Here is a 16,818-nt window from a genome sequence, read left to right as displayed (position 1 = left end):
ACTTACATGCATCTCAGGGGCACAACGTCCTAACAGGTCGATGAGAGCAGAGTAGAACGACATGATGGCATTGCCCATGTGGACCACCTCCTCTTCATCGTCACCATCACCAGACCTAACAGTGGGAAAAGAGCAGAAACATTTTTAAGGGCATTGAAGCAAAGACACAAATCAACAGGGGCTGGTTAAAGCAGTTAATCTGAAGGCTAAGGCCTTGGCATTGATTTTACAAGATTTGCTTGATTTTTATGGCTTACACATCAGAGCTAACTCCCTGGACGGAGCCTGGGAGGTCCAAAGCGGGCGTCTCAGAGATCTTAATAGCTTCCTTCATGGCAGCCAGGAGACCGTTCCCTCCCTCTCCTCTCAGAGCAGGTCCGAAACACTCCGGACGACGGATCAGCAGCTTCACCACAACGCTCGAGTTCTCCTCCACACTCTCGCCTGCAACACGAACATATATGGATACGTGCAAGAATAGAGATGCTCGCCATTCAGCATGAGTAGACAACATCTGAGTAGACTTCGCCTTAAGCAAGTGACGGCAGTTCTTTTGAATCTCTGCTACGTTTCTCTGTGCGTTTAAAGAGAGGAGCGGCACAAGAATAAACAGACAGAACAAGTGAGAGATGAAATCAGGGAGAAACCAATAAATGCAGACATACCGTTCACAAAGACAGCAAACCGCAAGAAGGACAGATAGCGCTCTCCCTCAATGGGGTTCCAGCCAATGTCTGGATAACCTTTAGCCAGAAGCATTGGACAACTCTGAAGACCACAGCCAGCCAAGTAGGTGACCACCTAAAGATACATTACACACATCATGTAGCTCAAATAATCTGTGCATTCCCTCCCTGGTGGTCTTACCGTAGGTATCTCTTTCTTAATATGCATGTATAGGTCCTCAAGTCCAAACTGTCTTTCTCTCTGAATCAAGCAGGAAGACTACACAGTGACTTAAACTCACCTTGTCCAGGTCAGGTTCTTCAAGTGCCAGAGCCAGCCCGTTATTGTCCATCACTGAGGAAGCAGCCACATCTAGCGGAGTGGAGCCCCTCATAGCTGGCGAAGCTGCAACACAATCCACCCACACAGGCTCAGATAGTTAGTGTCATTTTTGTTGTGTCTTACTGTTCAGACAGCTACCCTGTGCCCACGTGTGCTTTTCAAAATAATGTGTAAACAGCAGGGGGTGCTATTTCCACTTTTTAAAATGTAACAGGAAGCTAACCTGCCTTAGTTTTAGGGTTCTTACCAGTTTGCACTGAACAATTCAGTCATACTAGGACATAACATAGCACTGTACATTATTTATATCACAGCTTGTTTGATTTCACAAGAGTTGTTTCCTTTTTAGCTTTTTTCCCCGTAGTACTAAATAACCTGCTGTAACCTATGAGCAATAAGTGAAGTCGTTCATGCGAACAAACACACACACATAAGTTCAATGAGTTGTCAGTTCATACAGCTCAGCTTTCACATATCCTCTGGCTGAAATGAAAGAGGTCTTTGGCTCCTTTCAGAGAATTCGACAGCCACGTAGCTACTTTAAGCTGTTCCCTTATTCACAAAGGGGTCGCCACAGTGGTCAGGTCAGCTTGTTTCTGATTGGCAGATTGTTTTCTTATATTCTTCCTGATGCAACTAGGAAGGGATGTGTGTCTCCTCCTGGTATTTGCCAAAAAGCGATAGCGGGAATTTAAACTGGCATAAGTCACTTGATAAAGAATATAAATAATTGATATTAAGTTATTTTGAGCCAGAAAGAATATTCCTGTCAGAAGCTGCAAACGGTTTTTGGCTGAGTGACTGTTATCTATACAGTTATCATTTTTCTATCAGAAAAATGTAACAAATATGACATCCCAGTTTTATAAGTATACTTTAAGTGACCAAAAAGGACAACATTGATTATAATGTGGGAACCATAATGTAGAGTCATAAAGTCATACATCACGTAATGCTCACATATTAGATTAGATTAGATTTTATATATGACCCCTTCATTAATCCGGTTCACTAGTGTATTTACCAATATAAATAAAGTTAATCAATATTTAAAAAGCACAGAAATGTCAGAAATGACTTTTTGCCACAACACTGGGACCAAACCGGAGGATTTTTCACTTGTTACACGAATGTGTAAACCACTACACTCCTGTTCTAAACATGGCTGTACCCACCTAGGCCCACGCTGCTGTTCTCCAGTAGGTAACTGAGGTGGTCAAACATGGCCTTCTGATTCTGACGGCTGATCCGGCAGAAGTAGCACAGGAAGCGACAACAGCTGGCCACCATCTTGGGAAAGGCAATTTCCTGAAGGGTAGGATAAAACAGAGCCTAAGAGGCTCAAATGTCTTCACTTGGATATTAATAAGAGTAAACTGCATCTTTTAAAGTTTTGAAATGACTGCAGGCAGCAGCCATGCTTTTATGAGTGGACATGACTACTTTTATCCCTGGATACAGAAGTGTCCCTCGAAAAGCAGCTGATCATAAGTGGTTTTGGAGAAACTGTTGCTTCACTCTGGGGAACTGAGTTTACAGTAATGACTTCCTTCATGCGTGTTACTCTAAACTCCCCCCGCATGTCTCGGCTTCTAATTGATGCGTAAAAGGCCTGACATCGTCACACGCTGCCAGCAAGCCAGCCCGATTCAGTCTGCCCTTTCTGCCCTTCTGCGTAGTCAGGACCACGTCCTCATTAATGCAAACCTGCTCTGCGACCATGCTTTACACACAAAGGAAAGCATGCAAGACTGGATTAAAACACAGTTTCTGCTGAGATGGTGCTACAGACTCCATGTGGGTAAAGCAGAAGATGTTAAACCTGGGACTTGTCTCCTCCGAGGACATTGACCATGACCTCCATGACAGTCTCGTGCATGCCCAGTATTCTCATCAGGTTCGGGTGCTGGTAGAAGACCTTGTTGTTCATAATGTCACTAAAAAGCACATGAAAAGAAGCAAACGTTGAATATTTAGGTGTTTGCTGAAAGAAAAAAAAAAACAGTTTTTCTATCTAAATCAGTTCCATACGAGTCGAATGACCTACCCCAGTCCATCAATCATGAGCTTTTCCTCCTCCTTTCCCATTCGAACTGACAGCAGAGACCTGATCTGGCCCAGGGAGGCCAAGAGGTTGATGGTGTCCTGGACCGAGGCAGCGCTGATGGTGTACGTCTTCCTCATGGCTCGGAGGAGCTCTCCAACGCTGTCGTACTGCCTCCTCAGCAGGCTGAACATTTTGCGAACAAGTTCAGGGTCCTGGATGTGACACTCCTGGGACCAGCTGACCATGGTCTGAGAGATAAGCTCTTTCAGATTGGCTGGAAATAAACATGAGCAAAGACGACTCAGTTTCCTTTTATTAAACAAGCTGATTGCCTCGTATTAAACAGCAAAGCAGAGAAAGGCTCGCCGTGGCAGAAGCGCTCGCTGTATCATTTCGACATCCTTATTGTACATCACGGGCCTTGAAAGGAACATTGACTTTGACCCTCTTCCCATTAGCTGGGGTCACAACAAGAGGCACTTAACATACAGTAGGCACACATTAATGCACAAATTCCCTCCATTAACCTGCCTACTTGACAGCGTGCTTTCTTTTTCACAACTGACGCTTGAATATTGAACAAAAGAACTTGCTCCATGTGGCAAATAAGACCTTAAGAACAGAAAGAAGAAAGAAAAAAGACGGCAACATCGAAGTCTTCACGTGGCTTTAAAAAACAACAACAAAAAACTGGATGCTTGTGTCACATGAGCTAATCTTTGAAAAATATTAGTTTATGCCAAAGCCACACTTTCAGTGGGGCAGAAAGATCCACTGTTATGTAAAGAATAAAGAAGGAAACAGGATATGGTTTTAATAGTTCTTTGCGGTTAAAAGGAAACATTTGTTTGGACAGCTCATATGTGGGTTACTCTTAAGGCTTCATTAAAACTGGATCAATAGAGTGTGTGGGTTTGTTTTTTTATGGTTATGAACACACAAAGGATGGAAAAAAACATCAATTAAACAGTCCGGTACCATAAACGATGGAGTCATTAACACACAGTTGATTTCCTTAACAGTACTGCAATTAGGTGATTGCGTTTTTAAGACCACGTGTCTGTTTGGTTGATTGGTTCTCTTGGTTTTCAAAAGACTGTTTGACAGCAGACTGTCAGTCAGTGCACGGGTGTGCGTCTGTGGTTTTTTGTGAGATGGGCGGGAAGCCAGCAGGATGGCACCAGTAACAGATCCTGCTGCCGAGAGCTGCGTGGGTGTCAGAGAAAGGGCAGATGCAAAAGCTCGAGATTAAGAAGCGACATTTTTTTTCCTCTCTCAGCAAGCACCTGACTCGCTGTCACACTATCAAACACAGTCACTGCCTGCTTTGCTGTTAAATATACTGCTCTCCCACTTTCTCCCTTACTACGCCCCAGTAAAGAAAGCTGGACTATCCAGAGTCACAGTGACGGAAACACACACACACACAGATCTCCTCATATCTGACCATTAAATGCTCCTACTGGATAAACTAAACCAAACAGCTTCTGTGCTCCTTTTACTTCATTCTTATGAAATAATGGTTGAGACAGTGGAGCCATCTGTATCTTCAGGGACTCCAGGAGAGAAAGAGAGATGACGTGATGAAGAGCAGTTACAGCCTGAATCGCAGCACCAAAATTTAATAGGTGTCTTCTTCACTTGGTGTCCTACTACTTCCTTGGAGCCTAAACCCACTTAAAAGGAAACACACCAACAAATGACAAACCGTAGACACTAAAGCACACTAAACCTTTTTTGCGCCACGGTCCGACAATATTTTCACGGAGCGGCCTTTAAGGTGTCGCGGATAAATACAACAAAATAAAACCAGTACTGGTACCAAAAAAAAAGATTTATTCATAACACACGGGTAAAGACCCCGGGAAACCGAGTTAACGTTAAAAAACGATAAATTTCACACCCGAGCCTCAACTCTCGCAGCCCGGTACCAAATGACTCATGGACCAGTAACGGTCCAGGGGTTGGAGACTGCTGCACTAAAGCATATATCTAGTTTTAAACGTTATCTACAATCCCAGACACATAATATACACAACAACATTAAAACCACTTACAGGTGAGGTGAATAAAAAGTATTGTTTCTTTGCAGTGCAACACTCTGCTGGGATTCATGTGAATGTTACTTTGAAAAGTATCAGTCAACTACAGATTGTTTTAAACACATCACACAAGCATCCATGGTCATTTAAATCCCCAGTGGATATCACAAAATAGCCCAAGAGGTTCTGTGGAAATGCAGCTGATCATCTGGAAGGTTATTGTGGCTTATCAGTGTATGATAAAAGGACAGAACAAAGCACGAGCCAGCTCAGTTTTGTATTAACTGCACAAAGAGGGACGATAACAGGGATGAGGACAACGGTCAGTTGGTCCACAACTTTGGTCCACACTAAAATCATTCAGCAACGACACCAGTGGATCGAATCTTTTTTTGTTGTGCCATTTGAATATCCTAACATCTAGGAAAACCGTGCTTGGTATACCATTTAAGAGATCTATCATATTTGTATATGTGATTTGTCTGTGGCACTTTCATGATGTTTCAAGATATTTTGAACACAGGATGATTATTTGGGCAGGTTACAGTATGGTCACCATTAGAGAGGTGAAGTAGGGATGCTTTAGGGCTGGCCTAAGTGTGCACAAAATATCCAACTCTAAACAGAACTTTGCCCAGTTAAATAAGAACTTGTGGTCACTCACATTCAGTGGTGGTCCCTGATCCCTGAGAGAGGCAATTAGACACATCTCGCAGTTGCACTCTTGCGGCACACCCGTTATTTGGACCTGCTACTGAAACGTTTGTGTTGCTATGTTTGTGCTCGATCTCATGCAGTCTGCACGTGTCTGTGAGTTTAATCAGGTTAAGCATTGAGTTTTATCGCTGACGATTTTGGATTTTTTTGCCCTTCGTTTCCCCGCTCTCATCTCCCGGAGCGGCTGACACAGGATCCTCTTCACTCTGAAGCCTCTCTGCTCCACCAGGCTGCATATTTCCATAATGAAATTGAAGGGAAATTGAAATGGAAATGACTGCTACCCAGTGAATCAGTCCACGTGGCAGCAGCAGACTGAGGGCGCTAGAAGTGCAATACAGAAACATCTCCTGTTAATTCTGCCCTCTCTTTTGTGCCAGGAACACAAAGAGAGACACAGAGGTTGTACAGAAAGAGGTGAACAAGGCCATGAATGAGCAAAATGTAGCAGGGACTAAATGTACAAGGCGTGAGCTCAGCACTTGTGCTTTTATGGGAAAACAACAACAACAAACCAAACCAGTTCCATGTCTTGCTCAAGGACACCTTTTTTTCTTGTTGTTGGACAGCTTGACTATGAAGTAACACATCCTAAGAGTAAACTGCTTCCACTTGTGATTCGGTATGCTTCTGCAGTCATATTCCTCAAATTTGTTGTTCCCCTGCTCACTAATTAACTTTTAATCCGCATCATCGTTAGCTCTTAACCACGTTCAGGTGTAACGATACAGTAGGCACAGCTCCATCATTCATGCAGTGCAATGAAAGCGGTGATTTCCTCACAGGGTGCAGCTTGCTCCATCCTCGTGGGCTCCTCTGCTTTGTGCGCCTGGCCTTTGATCCTGTTCACCAGCATAAGGAGGCGACCTTTAATCGATGTATCCTGCTCGTCTTCATCTTCCTCCATAGGGATTCCTGCATTACACAGAGAGAAAAAACAACCACAATGTGCATGATGCGCAGGACAACTCTCCCTCTTCTTATTTCTTAGCAATTTAAAGTTTCTTTGTTTTTTTTGCGCAGGTGAGGCCGCCATTAGATCGGCAGCACCACGGAAGGGAGGGCGATTCAATTATTTATCAAAACATCAAGATGTCAGAGAAATTGCGGAAGCAGCGAACGTTCAAATCTTCTGCCTTGGCAGAAAGCGCTGCAGAGAGAGAGGAAGAAACATCTCATGAAGTACAGGCACAATTTTGCTGATGGCGACGCAACGGCAGCTAACAGTGCCAAGAAATATGTGCACGTAAAGCATTTTTCATAAGGATGTTTGTTTTGTTTATTATTCTTACATTATCAGCCATAATGCCGGCTTGTGCTGCCTCGGTAAAATAACTGTAATGAATTCTAAAAGCAATCAGGGAAATGTAACATTGCTGCATCATGTTGCAAAATGATGATATATGTGTTGTAATAAACATAAACAGTTTAGCATTGCGGTTCATAATGTTTTTTGCAAGAGCTGCATCTCACCACAGTGGAGCTGCAGCTGATTATGAAAATCATAGAGTTCCTCCTGGATGTCTGCAGGGCACGGGCAGTCCTCTCCCATACTGAAGTTCAGCAGCATGTTGATCTAAAATGTGGGAAAATGTTCAAATTAGATGCATAGAGATACAAAAAAAGGCATAGTTAGTTATTTTTATTTAATTTAATAACTGTACAGTACTCTGTTTATAGTAACCATTGTCCTTAATGTAAATAAGTAAGAAAAATTGTGTATGTTTCTGTTCCGTGTCCTGTTTGTTGTATATGTGTCTTTCTGGCTGCTGTTACAACCAAATTTCCCCTTGTGGGACAATTAAAGGATTATTCTATTCTATTCTATTCTATTCTATTCTATTCTATTCTATATACAAATTACTGTAGTACATTGTGCAGGGCTGGAGACTATCCCAGCTTTGTTATAATGTTGTTATTGCAGGAATCACAGAGAAAAAACGCAGCTCGAGTGGCTAATTCTCTCTCTGCGCTAACAGGCCGAAGGACACCATGACAAGCCATTAAACGAGCTGTGCTGCACTGAATTCTGTCTGCAGCCGTGACCTTAAAGAAATGCTCTATGTATGTGCACTCTTGTGCAGATGAGTGTGCCCTCCCGGGGAAGCAATGCCATCAAACCAAGACCAAGAGGAATGAATTTGCCTTGAAGCTTTGCTTGCACACTCTCACATATAGACAAAGAAGAGAGCTTTATGAAACATTAGGAGCCAGAAGCAGCTCTGGTTCTCTCTGGGCTAAAAGAGGCAGAAAGAACTGAACCAAAATCTACATTAATCTCAAATTAGTCACGTATTCAGACAACAACGGTACTGACCAATCAGTTGAAGCCATGAGCCTGCAGGTTTTCCGTATACTGAGTTATTACAGAGTCACATATTCTTTTTTTATTCTTTCTCTAAATGCACAATTACTGCCATTTACCCTCTGCAGCTATTTTGCACACTTGCGTCACACGAGCGTCACTACGATCACTCGGGAGATATGCGCACTGTCAGAAATCCATTAGCAGAGATACACAACTGCCGGGGTAAAGCTGTCACGAGGGAGCCCCGGCACAGATGAAAAGTGGTGCTGTGGTGGAGAAGCGCAATACATCACCTCTTTTTTAATGCTTTAACGTAAAAATGGAATAATCTGGTGAGTGTCGGGTTTTAAAATTTGGTAAACAGTCTCAATTGAACAAAAACAATCCGACACAAATGAAGGTAAAATGTGAAAAATTAAACACACCCTTATTGTTTCCTTTGGGATTAGGAGGGTTAGTGGCAGCTAGGTGCTGTTAATCAAACACACTCAACTCATTGATCATCAGTAGGCAGATGTTTACTAGTCTGGAGATTTCAGGTGTGTGTTAACACAATGCCTTAGACCACCAATGGTCTTAGAGAAGCAATAGCCAATAGCCACGAGGCTATTTCCAAACAGTTTGAAGTCAATCACTCTGCAGTGATTAAGATTATTCAGTAGTAGCAAACATTCAAGACATCCAAGAAAATTGAGCCCAATTTCAGATGTGCAATGCTCACAGAAGGCCTTGTGGTAAATGTTCAATTTCATGACACTATAAATACAAAAAGACTGAACAAGTAAGGGTTGTTTGGAAGAGCTGCAAGAAGAAAGCCATTTCTCTCTACAAAGAACAAATCAGGAGAATACTTTTGTGATTTCTATGCACTGTGTATCATTGAGATGTTTGGCCATATTGCACAGTGCCAAATGAAACACAGCATATCAGCACATAACAGCTCTTACCACTTGTCAAGCATGGCGGTGGAGGGAGATGATTTGGCTTTTGTTTTGCAGCTACAGAAATTGTGTAGCTGGAAAAAGTCTATGAACTCTGTACTGAAGTATTTGAAAGTCAAATGTGAGGCCGTCTCTCCAACAGCTAAAGCTTGTACAAATTTTTTGTCATACAGCAGGATAACAATCCCAAACACAGCAGTAAATCTACAGCAGAATGGCTGTAAAAGATAATCATCTAAACTGGAACAGGCCAGTCAGTGCTGCATTTTACTTCCTACTTTGGGATCCGCTGGCTTAGACCCGGCGTGCTTCTTCTCACCTGTTCTTGAGGCGGTGATCTGAACTCTTTGGTCTTCTTCGCTGTAACAGCAGCAGACATATTGAGGGCCAGCATCAGCTCATTGTAGCGGAACTTCTGGTTGTACTGCAGCTTGGACACGAAGCTGTCAGAAAAGGACACAATGGCCTCGATACGGTGCTTCAGTTCGCAGTCACAGAAATAGTGAAGCAGCTCGCACATCTGGAGAGGAGGCACACAAACAGGTACTCTTCCATCACTGTTGTGACAAAGCAGGTGTTAGTTATCAAGAATGACAGAAACATATCGAAATGCCTTATGGCTTCACATTATCCCACTTGTTAAAGAGAGATATTTACTCGTGAGATCATTTGTTCGATACGAGACGGAGCTATTTCGTGTTTGGCTGATCTCTGAACGGGCCTATTACATTAGAGCAGTTACGGAGCATTTGAGAGGACAGCTGTGTGGTTAGTTCGTAGCTGTGGATTGTCACTTTAAGATTACAATGTGCATCGATTTCACATGTTTTGGTTATTTTTATTTGTCTGTTGTGTATACAATTGTGTGTGTTTTCACGATCACCTGTCGTTTAACCGGCTCTGGCAGCCTCTTCTCCAGCAGTCCTTCCATTGGCTGTTGAGCCTCTTTGATTGCCTCTTCTTCTCCAGCTTCCACCGCCTTTTCCTCTGCCCCTGTTAGTCCCTCTTTGTCTGTGGCCCCCGTGGCTCCCTCCTCTCTTGCCTCTTTGAAGACGTTCGGGTCAATGAGCAGTAAAATCTTACGAACGTCCTCGCTTCCTAACACACCCATCGTCAGCAAGGTGCTAATGAGCTTCAGGATTGGAACAAACTGGTGCTCCACGCATCCTCCGACAGGATCTCGGATGTGGTGCCCTCCGCTTTGAACAGCCTCTGTCAACATCGAAATCGCTTTCTCCTTCAGTGCATCCAGTGGGATTTGGGGACTGTACAGATGCTCCCGTTTGGTGCTGATGAAGCACGGTGGGGTAAAGTTCAGGCGTGGTTTCAGGGAGGTGCTAAGCCCCACCCCAGGCGGGAGGTGCTTTTTAGAAGCATCAGAAAAGAGACGAATGGAGCGTGTCTCGGCCGTGACAGGAATGACGAACTCATCTTTCATCATGAGTCGTGCCTCTTTGGCTGTCTCCAGGTGGGTGCTAATCAGAACATTGTAGAAGCCCTCGCGTAACGTGCCAGACAGGTACTGATTGTCGATGGTGTACAAGAGCTGTGATTGGTCCAGGTGGCTGCAAAGGGCGTGGGCCACACGAGTGTTTCCCAGAGCGCAGAGGGCACAGTACAGTTTCAAGGTGTGATAGTGGAACTTCTTCATGTCCTCCTGCTCCGAGAGCTCCATGACGTCAACGCACCTTTCATTAAAAAGAGCAAGAGTTAGCAGAATTCATGATGGTTCATAACACGAAGTTTGTGATCTAGTCTACTTGGTGGTCAGGGAGAAACTTTAAAAACTCATATTTTTCTATCTTGGGGATTTTTTTCAAGCCAGTAAGTTGCTTTTTACATGTGACAGCATCCAATGTGAAATTCTCAAGCAGCATCCTCTAGAGCTAAAAAGTAAAGCCAGTTCAGTGCAGTTGGACTTGAAATGGTCATTAAAGATGTCTCCATAATGCTGGGCTCACACTGTGCGATTTTTGGCCCATTTTGAGTCGTGCAACCGTTTTGGCGATCGGCCTGATTTTGGCCTTCATCGTGCGTCGTGCATCGTGTAGTATACGTGGGGTAACGAGACGCGATTGACACCTCACGACCAGCTCCCGATCATCAATCGCTTGGTCGCGAGGATTTCAAACAGGTTTGAAATCCTCGCGACCGTCGTGAGGGTGTCACCGCAGTTTGTCACACTGCGCACACGCAAACACAAATGTCGGTGAAAAAGACGGCGCAGCGCGGCTGTGCAGCGTGTGATCTGGACACAAGCGATGGAGGCACAACTTGGAGAACTTTGGAAAGCTCATCCGAGCCTTTTCGATGTGGCCTCACAAAATGATCACGACCACAACAACCGTGAAAATAGTTGGATCGACACTGCTGCTCAATCACAGCTGCCTGATCATGTTTTTCATTAGCAATTTAGCAAAGCTGATGGTGGTGGTGTGTCTGTGTGAGTGAAAGACGGAGAGGGAGAGCGAGCGACAGAATTTCTGTTATAACCTTCATTTTATGGAGGCACAGTGTGAGCACTCAGGTCGCATCAGAGCATCGGGTCGTATAGTGCGAGACCTGCATCGTGACCTATGAACTTCTAACCCCTGCGAGTCAATCGTGCAGTTTGAGCAGGAGCTGAATAACGTGACTGAAAAAATCGCACAGTGTCTGCCCAGCTTTGGTGAGTGACTCTCAATAAAACCCAGTCTTAAAGTGTCCAACGTTACCATGGAAGGTTTACAACCTGGTATAAAAAAATACTACTCCTCACCTCCAATCAATGTGAAAATCCAAGGTGACTTACATCTTTAGTTATCGCATCACAAGATTTTCAGAAAACTTGACCTTCAAGGTTACTGAGATTCAAATTTGCCTGACATTTCTAACAGATATGGTATTATTGTTATGGTATCAATTTGAAAACCCTACATCGCCTCATTCTCTAGTTATTGTGTTCACAAACTTAGCTGCCTACTTGCCCGGCTGGGTGAGGCTTTCACAGCTGAGGGTTAGAATGATTTTTCCCTCTACAGCTAATTTACCCCCCTTCACACTAACTGTGAGGAGCATGGCTGCTTTCACTCCCAGGTGGCTGCCCGCTAGCCGCTAGGCTTCATGCTAGCTAATCTGAGTCACTCAACCATTTTTGTGTTGTTGGTGCCTTTTCTGTCTGACAGAAAATATGGATAACTGTGTGGTGAAATTACAGTAATTTATTAGTTATGTTATTGGTGGTTTGTTGCTTACCATTAACTAAGAATCATGTGTTTATGCGATGTAGGTTACTAACCAAGTTTGCTAGTCATAGCTAATGGCACTGCACTCTAAACTCACGTCTTGCTCTTAAATTTTAAAGGTTCAGTGGCCAGAATCTTAACAGTTAAACGTCAGAATGGAAGGTGATAATAACTTGAAACTCCCCGTCCCTTAATCCTTCTGGTTGCTTAATACACTTGTCACAAACAGTTAAAAAATCAGCACGATGATTTAGCGAAGCCCACGGTGACAACTTCAAACCTGTTTTGTCTGTCTAACAGCTTATAGCCGAGGACATTTTAATACACAGCGACAAAACTGAGGAAAGCAGAAAATCCTGAGTGACTGTTGAGATTTAAAAAAAATTACTGTGTTACCAAAAAATAAAATATGACTAAATCACTTTATTGCAATGTGTGCTGATGGTTACAGGAAGCTTGTCTTTTTTAAGAGTTAAATGAGAATATGAATACCACTGTCATTACTTTAAGCTAAAAATAAAGCTAGATGAAACAGGAAATTAGCTTTAAGAAAATAGAAATGGGGCAAAACAGTTAGCCTTGTTCTGATCACAAAACAAAAAGAACTTAGCAGATCAGTATTTAGTACATCTTTTGTTTAAGAATAAAGAACACAAGTTGTGTTACAACAGGCAGTTGCATGCTGTCTCTGGTCCTCGGTAAAAAAGGTTTGAAACTTCCTGTATAGATTAAACATTTAAGATACTGTGTGCATTGACTAGTGTGCTTTAAAAAGTAACAAATCCAACTTATAAGCGAACTAAGCCTTGTTTCACACCTGTTCTCTTCAGGTATGTGCACTGCCAACATCTGCAGGGGCTCCACGCACTGAACCACCCATCCATGCCTCTCATTAACCCTGGCCGTTTCCACTTTGAGGAAACTGTTGGGCATGCGGCTCCACAGCACGGCGTTTATGGTCTGGACATCCAGTCGGGGCGGACACTGTGGAACCGGGTTCTTATGCTCACTCTTGAAGATGGCTGATGACAGAGGCATGGCGTTCTGGAGAGCACACAGAGACAGCTGATGGGAATCCTGTCTGAGCACAGCATTTATTTCTATGGTATTGCAGACACAAAAGTAAGCCTGTTGTAATGGAAAAGTAAAATTAGGAGCCACGCACCTTTATTTTAGCCAGTTCAAACTGAAAGAGGCTGGGGCTGGTGGGTCGCACAAACACAGCGGGGAAAAGCTTGGTGTTTGGTTCCACCTGGAACAGAGAAAAGTGAAAAGAAAGCAAACAAAAGGTCCAAACAGGAAGTAAATATCAAAAGCTTGAGAAGGAGCTTGAAAGCGTGACTTAAGGAAAGCAGCTTAATGATGCATCATGAAAACTCTGCTACTTAGTGCAGTTTAGTTTGCCTGTGTGTGTGTGTGTGTGTGTGTGTGTGTGTGTGTGTGAGTGAGTACACATGAACATTTAAGAGTGTCGGCGATGAGTCAGCACTGTGTGAAGTCTCAAAGAATTTCAGTGAGGAAGAACGTAAGAAGATTATACCCTCTGAAAGATTATTTTGGGATTTACTTTTGAGAGGACATCTGAACAACAAGTCCACAATTCAACAAGATGCACAGTCACTTCTCTGTTCAGTAAATATGTCTTAAATTAAGTCTTAAATTAAGTTACTCTCAAGGTCATCAGATTAAACAGGAGACGCAGGGATATATGCATGGCCAATATTAGGCTAGTGAAGAATAAGGATATTAATGCATGCATGCATCTACTTCGCAAAAGACTTGATATCCTTTATAAATCATTTTACAAGCTGTTACCAAAAAAGATCCACAACTAAAGCCATAAAACTCTACAAAATGTCTGTGAAGGTTCTCAATCATCCAGGTCATCGTAGTTTAAGGAGCTTGGAAAGAAAAGCGTCTGGACTTCTTTAAGTTGCTTGAAGACGTTTCACCTCTCAGAAGCTTCTTCAGTTCGCTCAAGTCGCTTAGACCTCTACATCGGAGAGACCAAACAGCCACTTCATAAACATATGGCACAACATACAAGAGCCAGCTATCCATCTGCATCTAAAGGGCAAAGGTCACTCTTTCGAGGACAGAGTGAAAGAAGCCATCTATGTCCACTGTGAACGAACATCTTTGAACAGATGCAGTGGCTTACGACACCAACTGTGTGGGGCTAGGTTTCACAGCGGGTTCACCCAAAACCTTGGCTGATTGTGACCCACACCGATTTTCACACCTTGGCTCATATGATTAGGTAGAGGATCATCAGGGGGTCCATGTCTCTCTTGGGGGTCACTCCCATAGGGCTTAAATCTGGGACTCTCCACTATTTGACCCTAGAACTGAAGAAGCTTCTCAGATGAGAAGTAAAACGCCTTCAAGCAACTTAAAGAAGTCCAGACGCTTTTCTTTCCAAGCTCCTTAGTGTACAAACTGACCTGATTTATTAAATTTAACTGCTCCCCATGCCCCTCATGGTTCTCTCCTTGAGCATCCAGCTCTGACCACTTGCACATTTGTGATTTTGCTATCATCATCAAATATAAACTTTTGTCGCCATGACACTGTCAAGGACCATCAGTGATGATGAGAACTACGATAAACAGAGACCAAACAGCAGCATTCGTGGAAGCATTTCCAGGGCACAATGGTGATGTGCAGGTATTCAGGTGATTCAAAGGGTGATTCAAAAGTGGGAGTGATGGGAATTGTTTATGGCTGCACTTGCAGACCCTGAAATTGATGTCCAAATTCACAGTTTTGTTTCCAATGAGCCAGATGTTCTTTTAAAGTTTTCAATTGGTTTTGCGTCACAGTTCTCTGGGTTTTTTTAAAGTTAACACTTCACTCCAACCTATGAATCATTCAAGCAATAACAAACACATAACTCAAGGGACGAACAAGTGTTGTGTCTTCACGTAACAGACAAAAAGAGCGAATATTAAATTGTATCTTTGACATTTTTACTAGCAGCCTTTTGCAAAAACATGTAATTTTTTCCTTGAATCTTCAAAAAATATATATATACAAAATGTACAAAAAAACAACACAGTCTGACAGGCACAAGATTGCCTTTTTCATTCTTAAGGAAGGAAAACGAGAAAACGAGAAGAAAAGCTGAGGTATGCCACATTACATATGAACTAGAATGTAAATCAGTGAGAACAGGTCTTATGGAAAGAACGTTTTTCTCCAAATCTTCGTCAATGTGTAGTGAGGAGGTAAGGAAAGAGGTACAACAGTGAGTGTCTACAGCCATCTGTAAAACACAGAAGAAGCTCTGTCTGATTTGGAGCTGCATGTCAGTCAGTGGATTTTGTCAAAACTGATGGAACTGTGAGAAGTGCTGTCAGATTTTGATCCAGCATGAAATAGCATCTGGAAAGGATCTGATTGGCAACGGTTTAATTTTTCAGCATCGCAATGATGCCAAACACACTGCCAAAGCAGTAAAAGCATACCTGGATAGAAAAACACACAATGGAATGCCGTCGGTCACTGACTGGCCTCCCCGAACCTTAACAACTTTGAAACAGAGTGGGATCATACTGGGAGTAAAAAGAAGCTACGGTAGAGCAGGTCAGGTCGGTCGATCCATGACTCCTGCTAAATGCACTAAGTTGCCCCCGATGCACGTGAATAGGCATAGAAAGCGTAGATAAAAGCTCTACACCTGGACATGTCGCCAGTCTGTCGCCGGGCTAACACACAGACAACCATTCACACTCGCATTCACTCCCACATCTATACCTATGGACAATTTAGAGTTTCCAATCAACCTAACCCCACTAACTGTAGTACAGTGGCACAGCGGTTAGCACTGTTGCCTCACTTCAAAAAGGTCCTGAGTTCAAGTCCACCATCAGGCCAGGGTTCGTATGTTCTCCCCGTGTTTGCGTGGGTTCCCTCCGGGTACTCCGGCTTCCTCCCACAGTCCAAAGACAATATAACTTTCCATTTACAATTTACCAAAGGGGAGCCAACATCTGAAAATCATTGAATGTCCTAAAGAAGCCTGCAGGACCATTCCTGAAGACTATTTAGAAATGTGTTGGAAAACAAAGGCAGTTGTGTCAAATATTGACTTTCAAGCTCATTAGAATTGTACAAACTCTGTTTTTGCCCCATATTTTGTATTTCCATTCAATCTTTCACCTTATTTCTATTTTCCTAGCAAAATATAAAAAACTGATGAAGAGGTTCAAGACTTTTGCACAGTTTTGTAAATTTACTTTTTTATTAGTTCGGTAGCATAGTTATTTTGGGTTGCACCCATCACACTAGATACTTTTAATTATAGAGAAACATAGCAATAGTTATATTCTTGCTTGCACAGCTGTGTGTATTGTACCTGGTAGGAGGTAGAGATATCTTTGCCATTGACGGTGAATGTCAATAGGCCAGTGGCCAAATCTATTAGACAGCCGATCTCCAGATCCACATTGCTGCGACCGGAGGTGTGGGAAGTGCTGGTGACATCACCACCCCACACCATGTAGCAGTTACTCCTCTTCACGCTGTCAGT

General features: G+C 43.1%; 1 protein-coding gene across 3 annotated transcripts in view; it reads right to left on the bottom strand.

Moving 5' to 3' along the window:
• LOC309695996 (ryanodine receptor 3) overlaps positions 1-16,818 on the bottom strand; it is a 119,477-nt gene that overhangs the window by 43,409 nt on the left and 59,250 nt on the right. For all 3 annotated transcript variants that reach the window (XM_082517022.1, XM_082517023.1, XM_082517024.1), the window contains 14 exons: positions 16,645-16,810; positions 13,453-13,539; positions 13,105-13,331; positions 9,947-10,751; positions 9,383-9,583; positions 7,288-7,390; positions 6,598-6,729; positions 3,056-3,329; positions 2,831-2,945; positions 2,184-2,316; positions 968-1,071; positions 666-801; positions 258-444; positions 7-115 (listed from right to left, as the gene is read on the bottom strand). In XM_082517022.1, coding sequence (XP_082373148.1) covers positions 7-115; positions 258-444; positions 666-801; positions 968-1,071; positions 2,184-2,316; positions 2,831-2,945; positions 3,056-3,329; positions 6,598-6,729; positions 7,288-7,390; positions 9,383-9,583; positions 9,947-10,751; positions 13,105-13,331; positions 13,453-13,539; positions 16,645-16,810 — 2,779 coding nt within the window. The remainder of the gene's footprint in view (positions 1-6; positions 116-257; positions 445-665; positions 802-967; positions 1,072-2,183; positions 2,317-2,830; positions 2,946-3,055; positions 3,330-6,597; positions 6,730-7,287; positions 7,391-9,382; positions 9,584-9,946; positions 10,752-13,104; positions 13,332-13,452; positions 13,540-16,644; positions 16,811-16,818) is intronic.

Source organism: Aulonocara stuartgranti, assembly GCF_965226115.1.
Source record: "Aulonocara stuartgranti genome assembly, chromosome: 19".
NCBI lineage: Eukaryota > Metazoa > Chordata > Actinopteri > Cichliformes > Cichlidae > Aulonocara > Aulonocara stuartgranti.
This window is presented reverse-complemented; position numbering and strand designations above follow the sequence as displayed.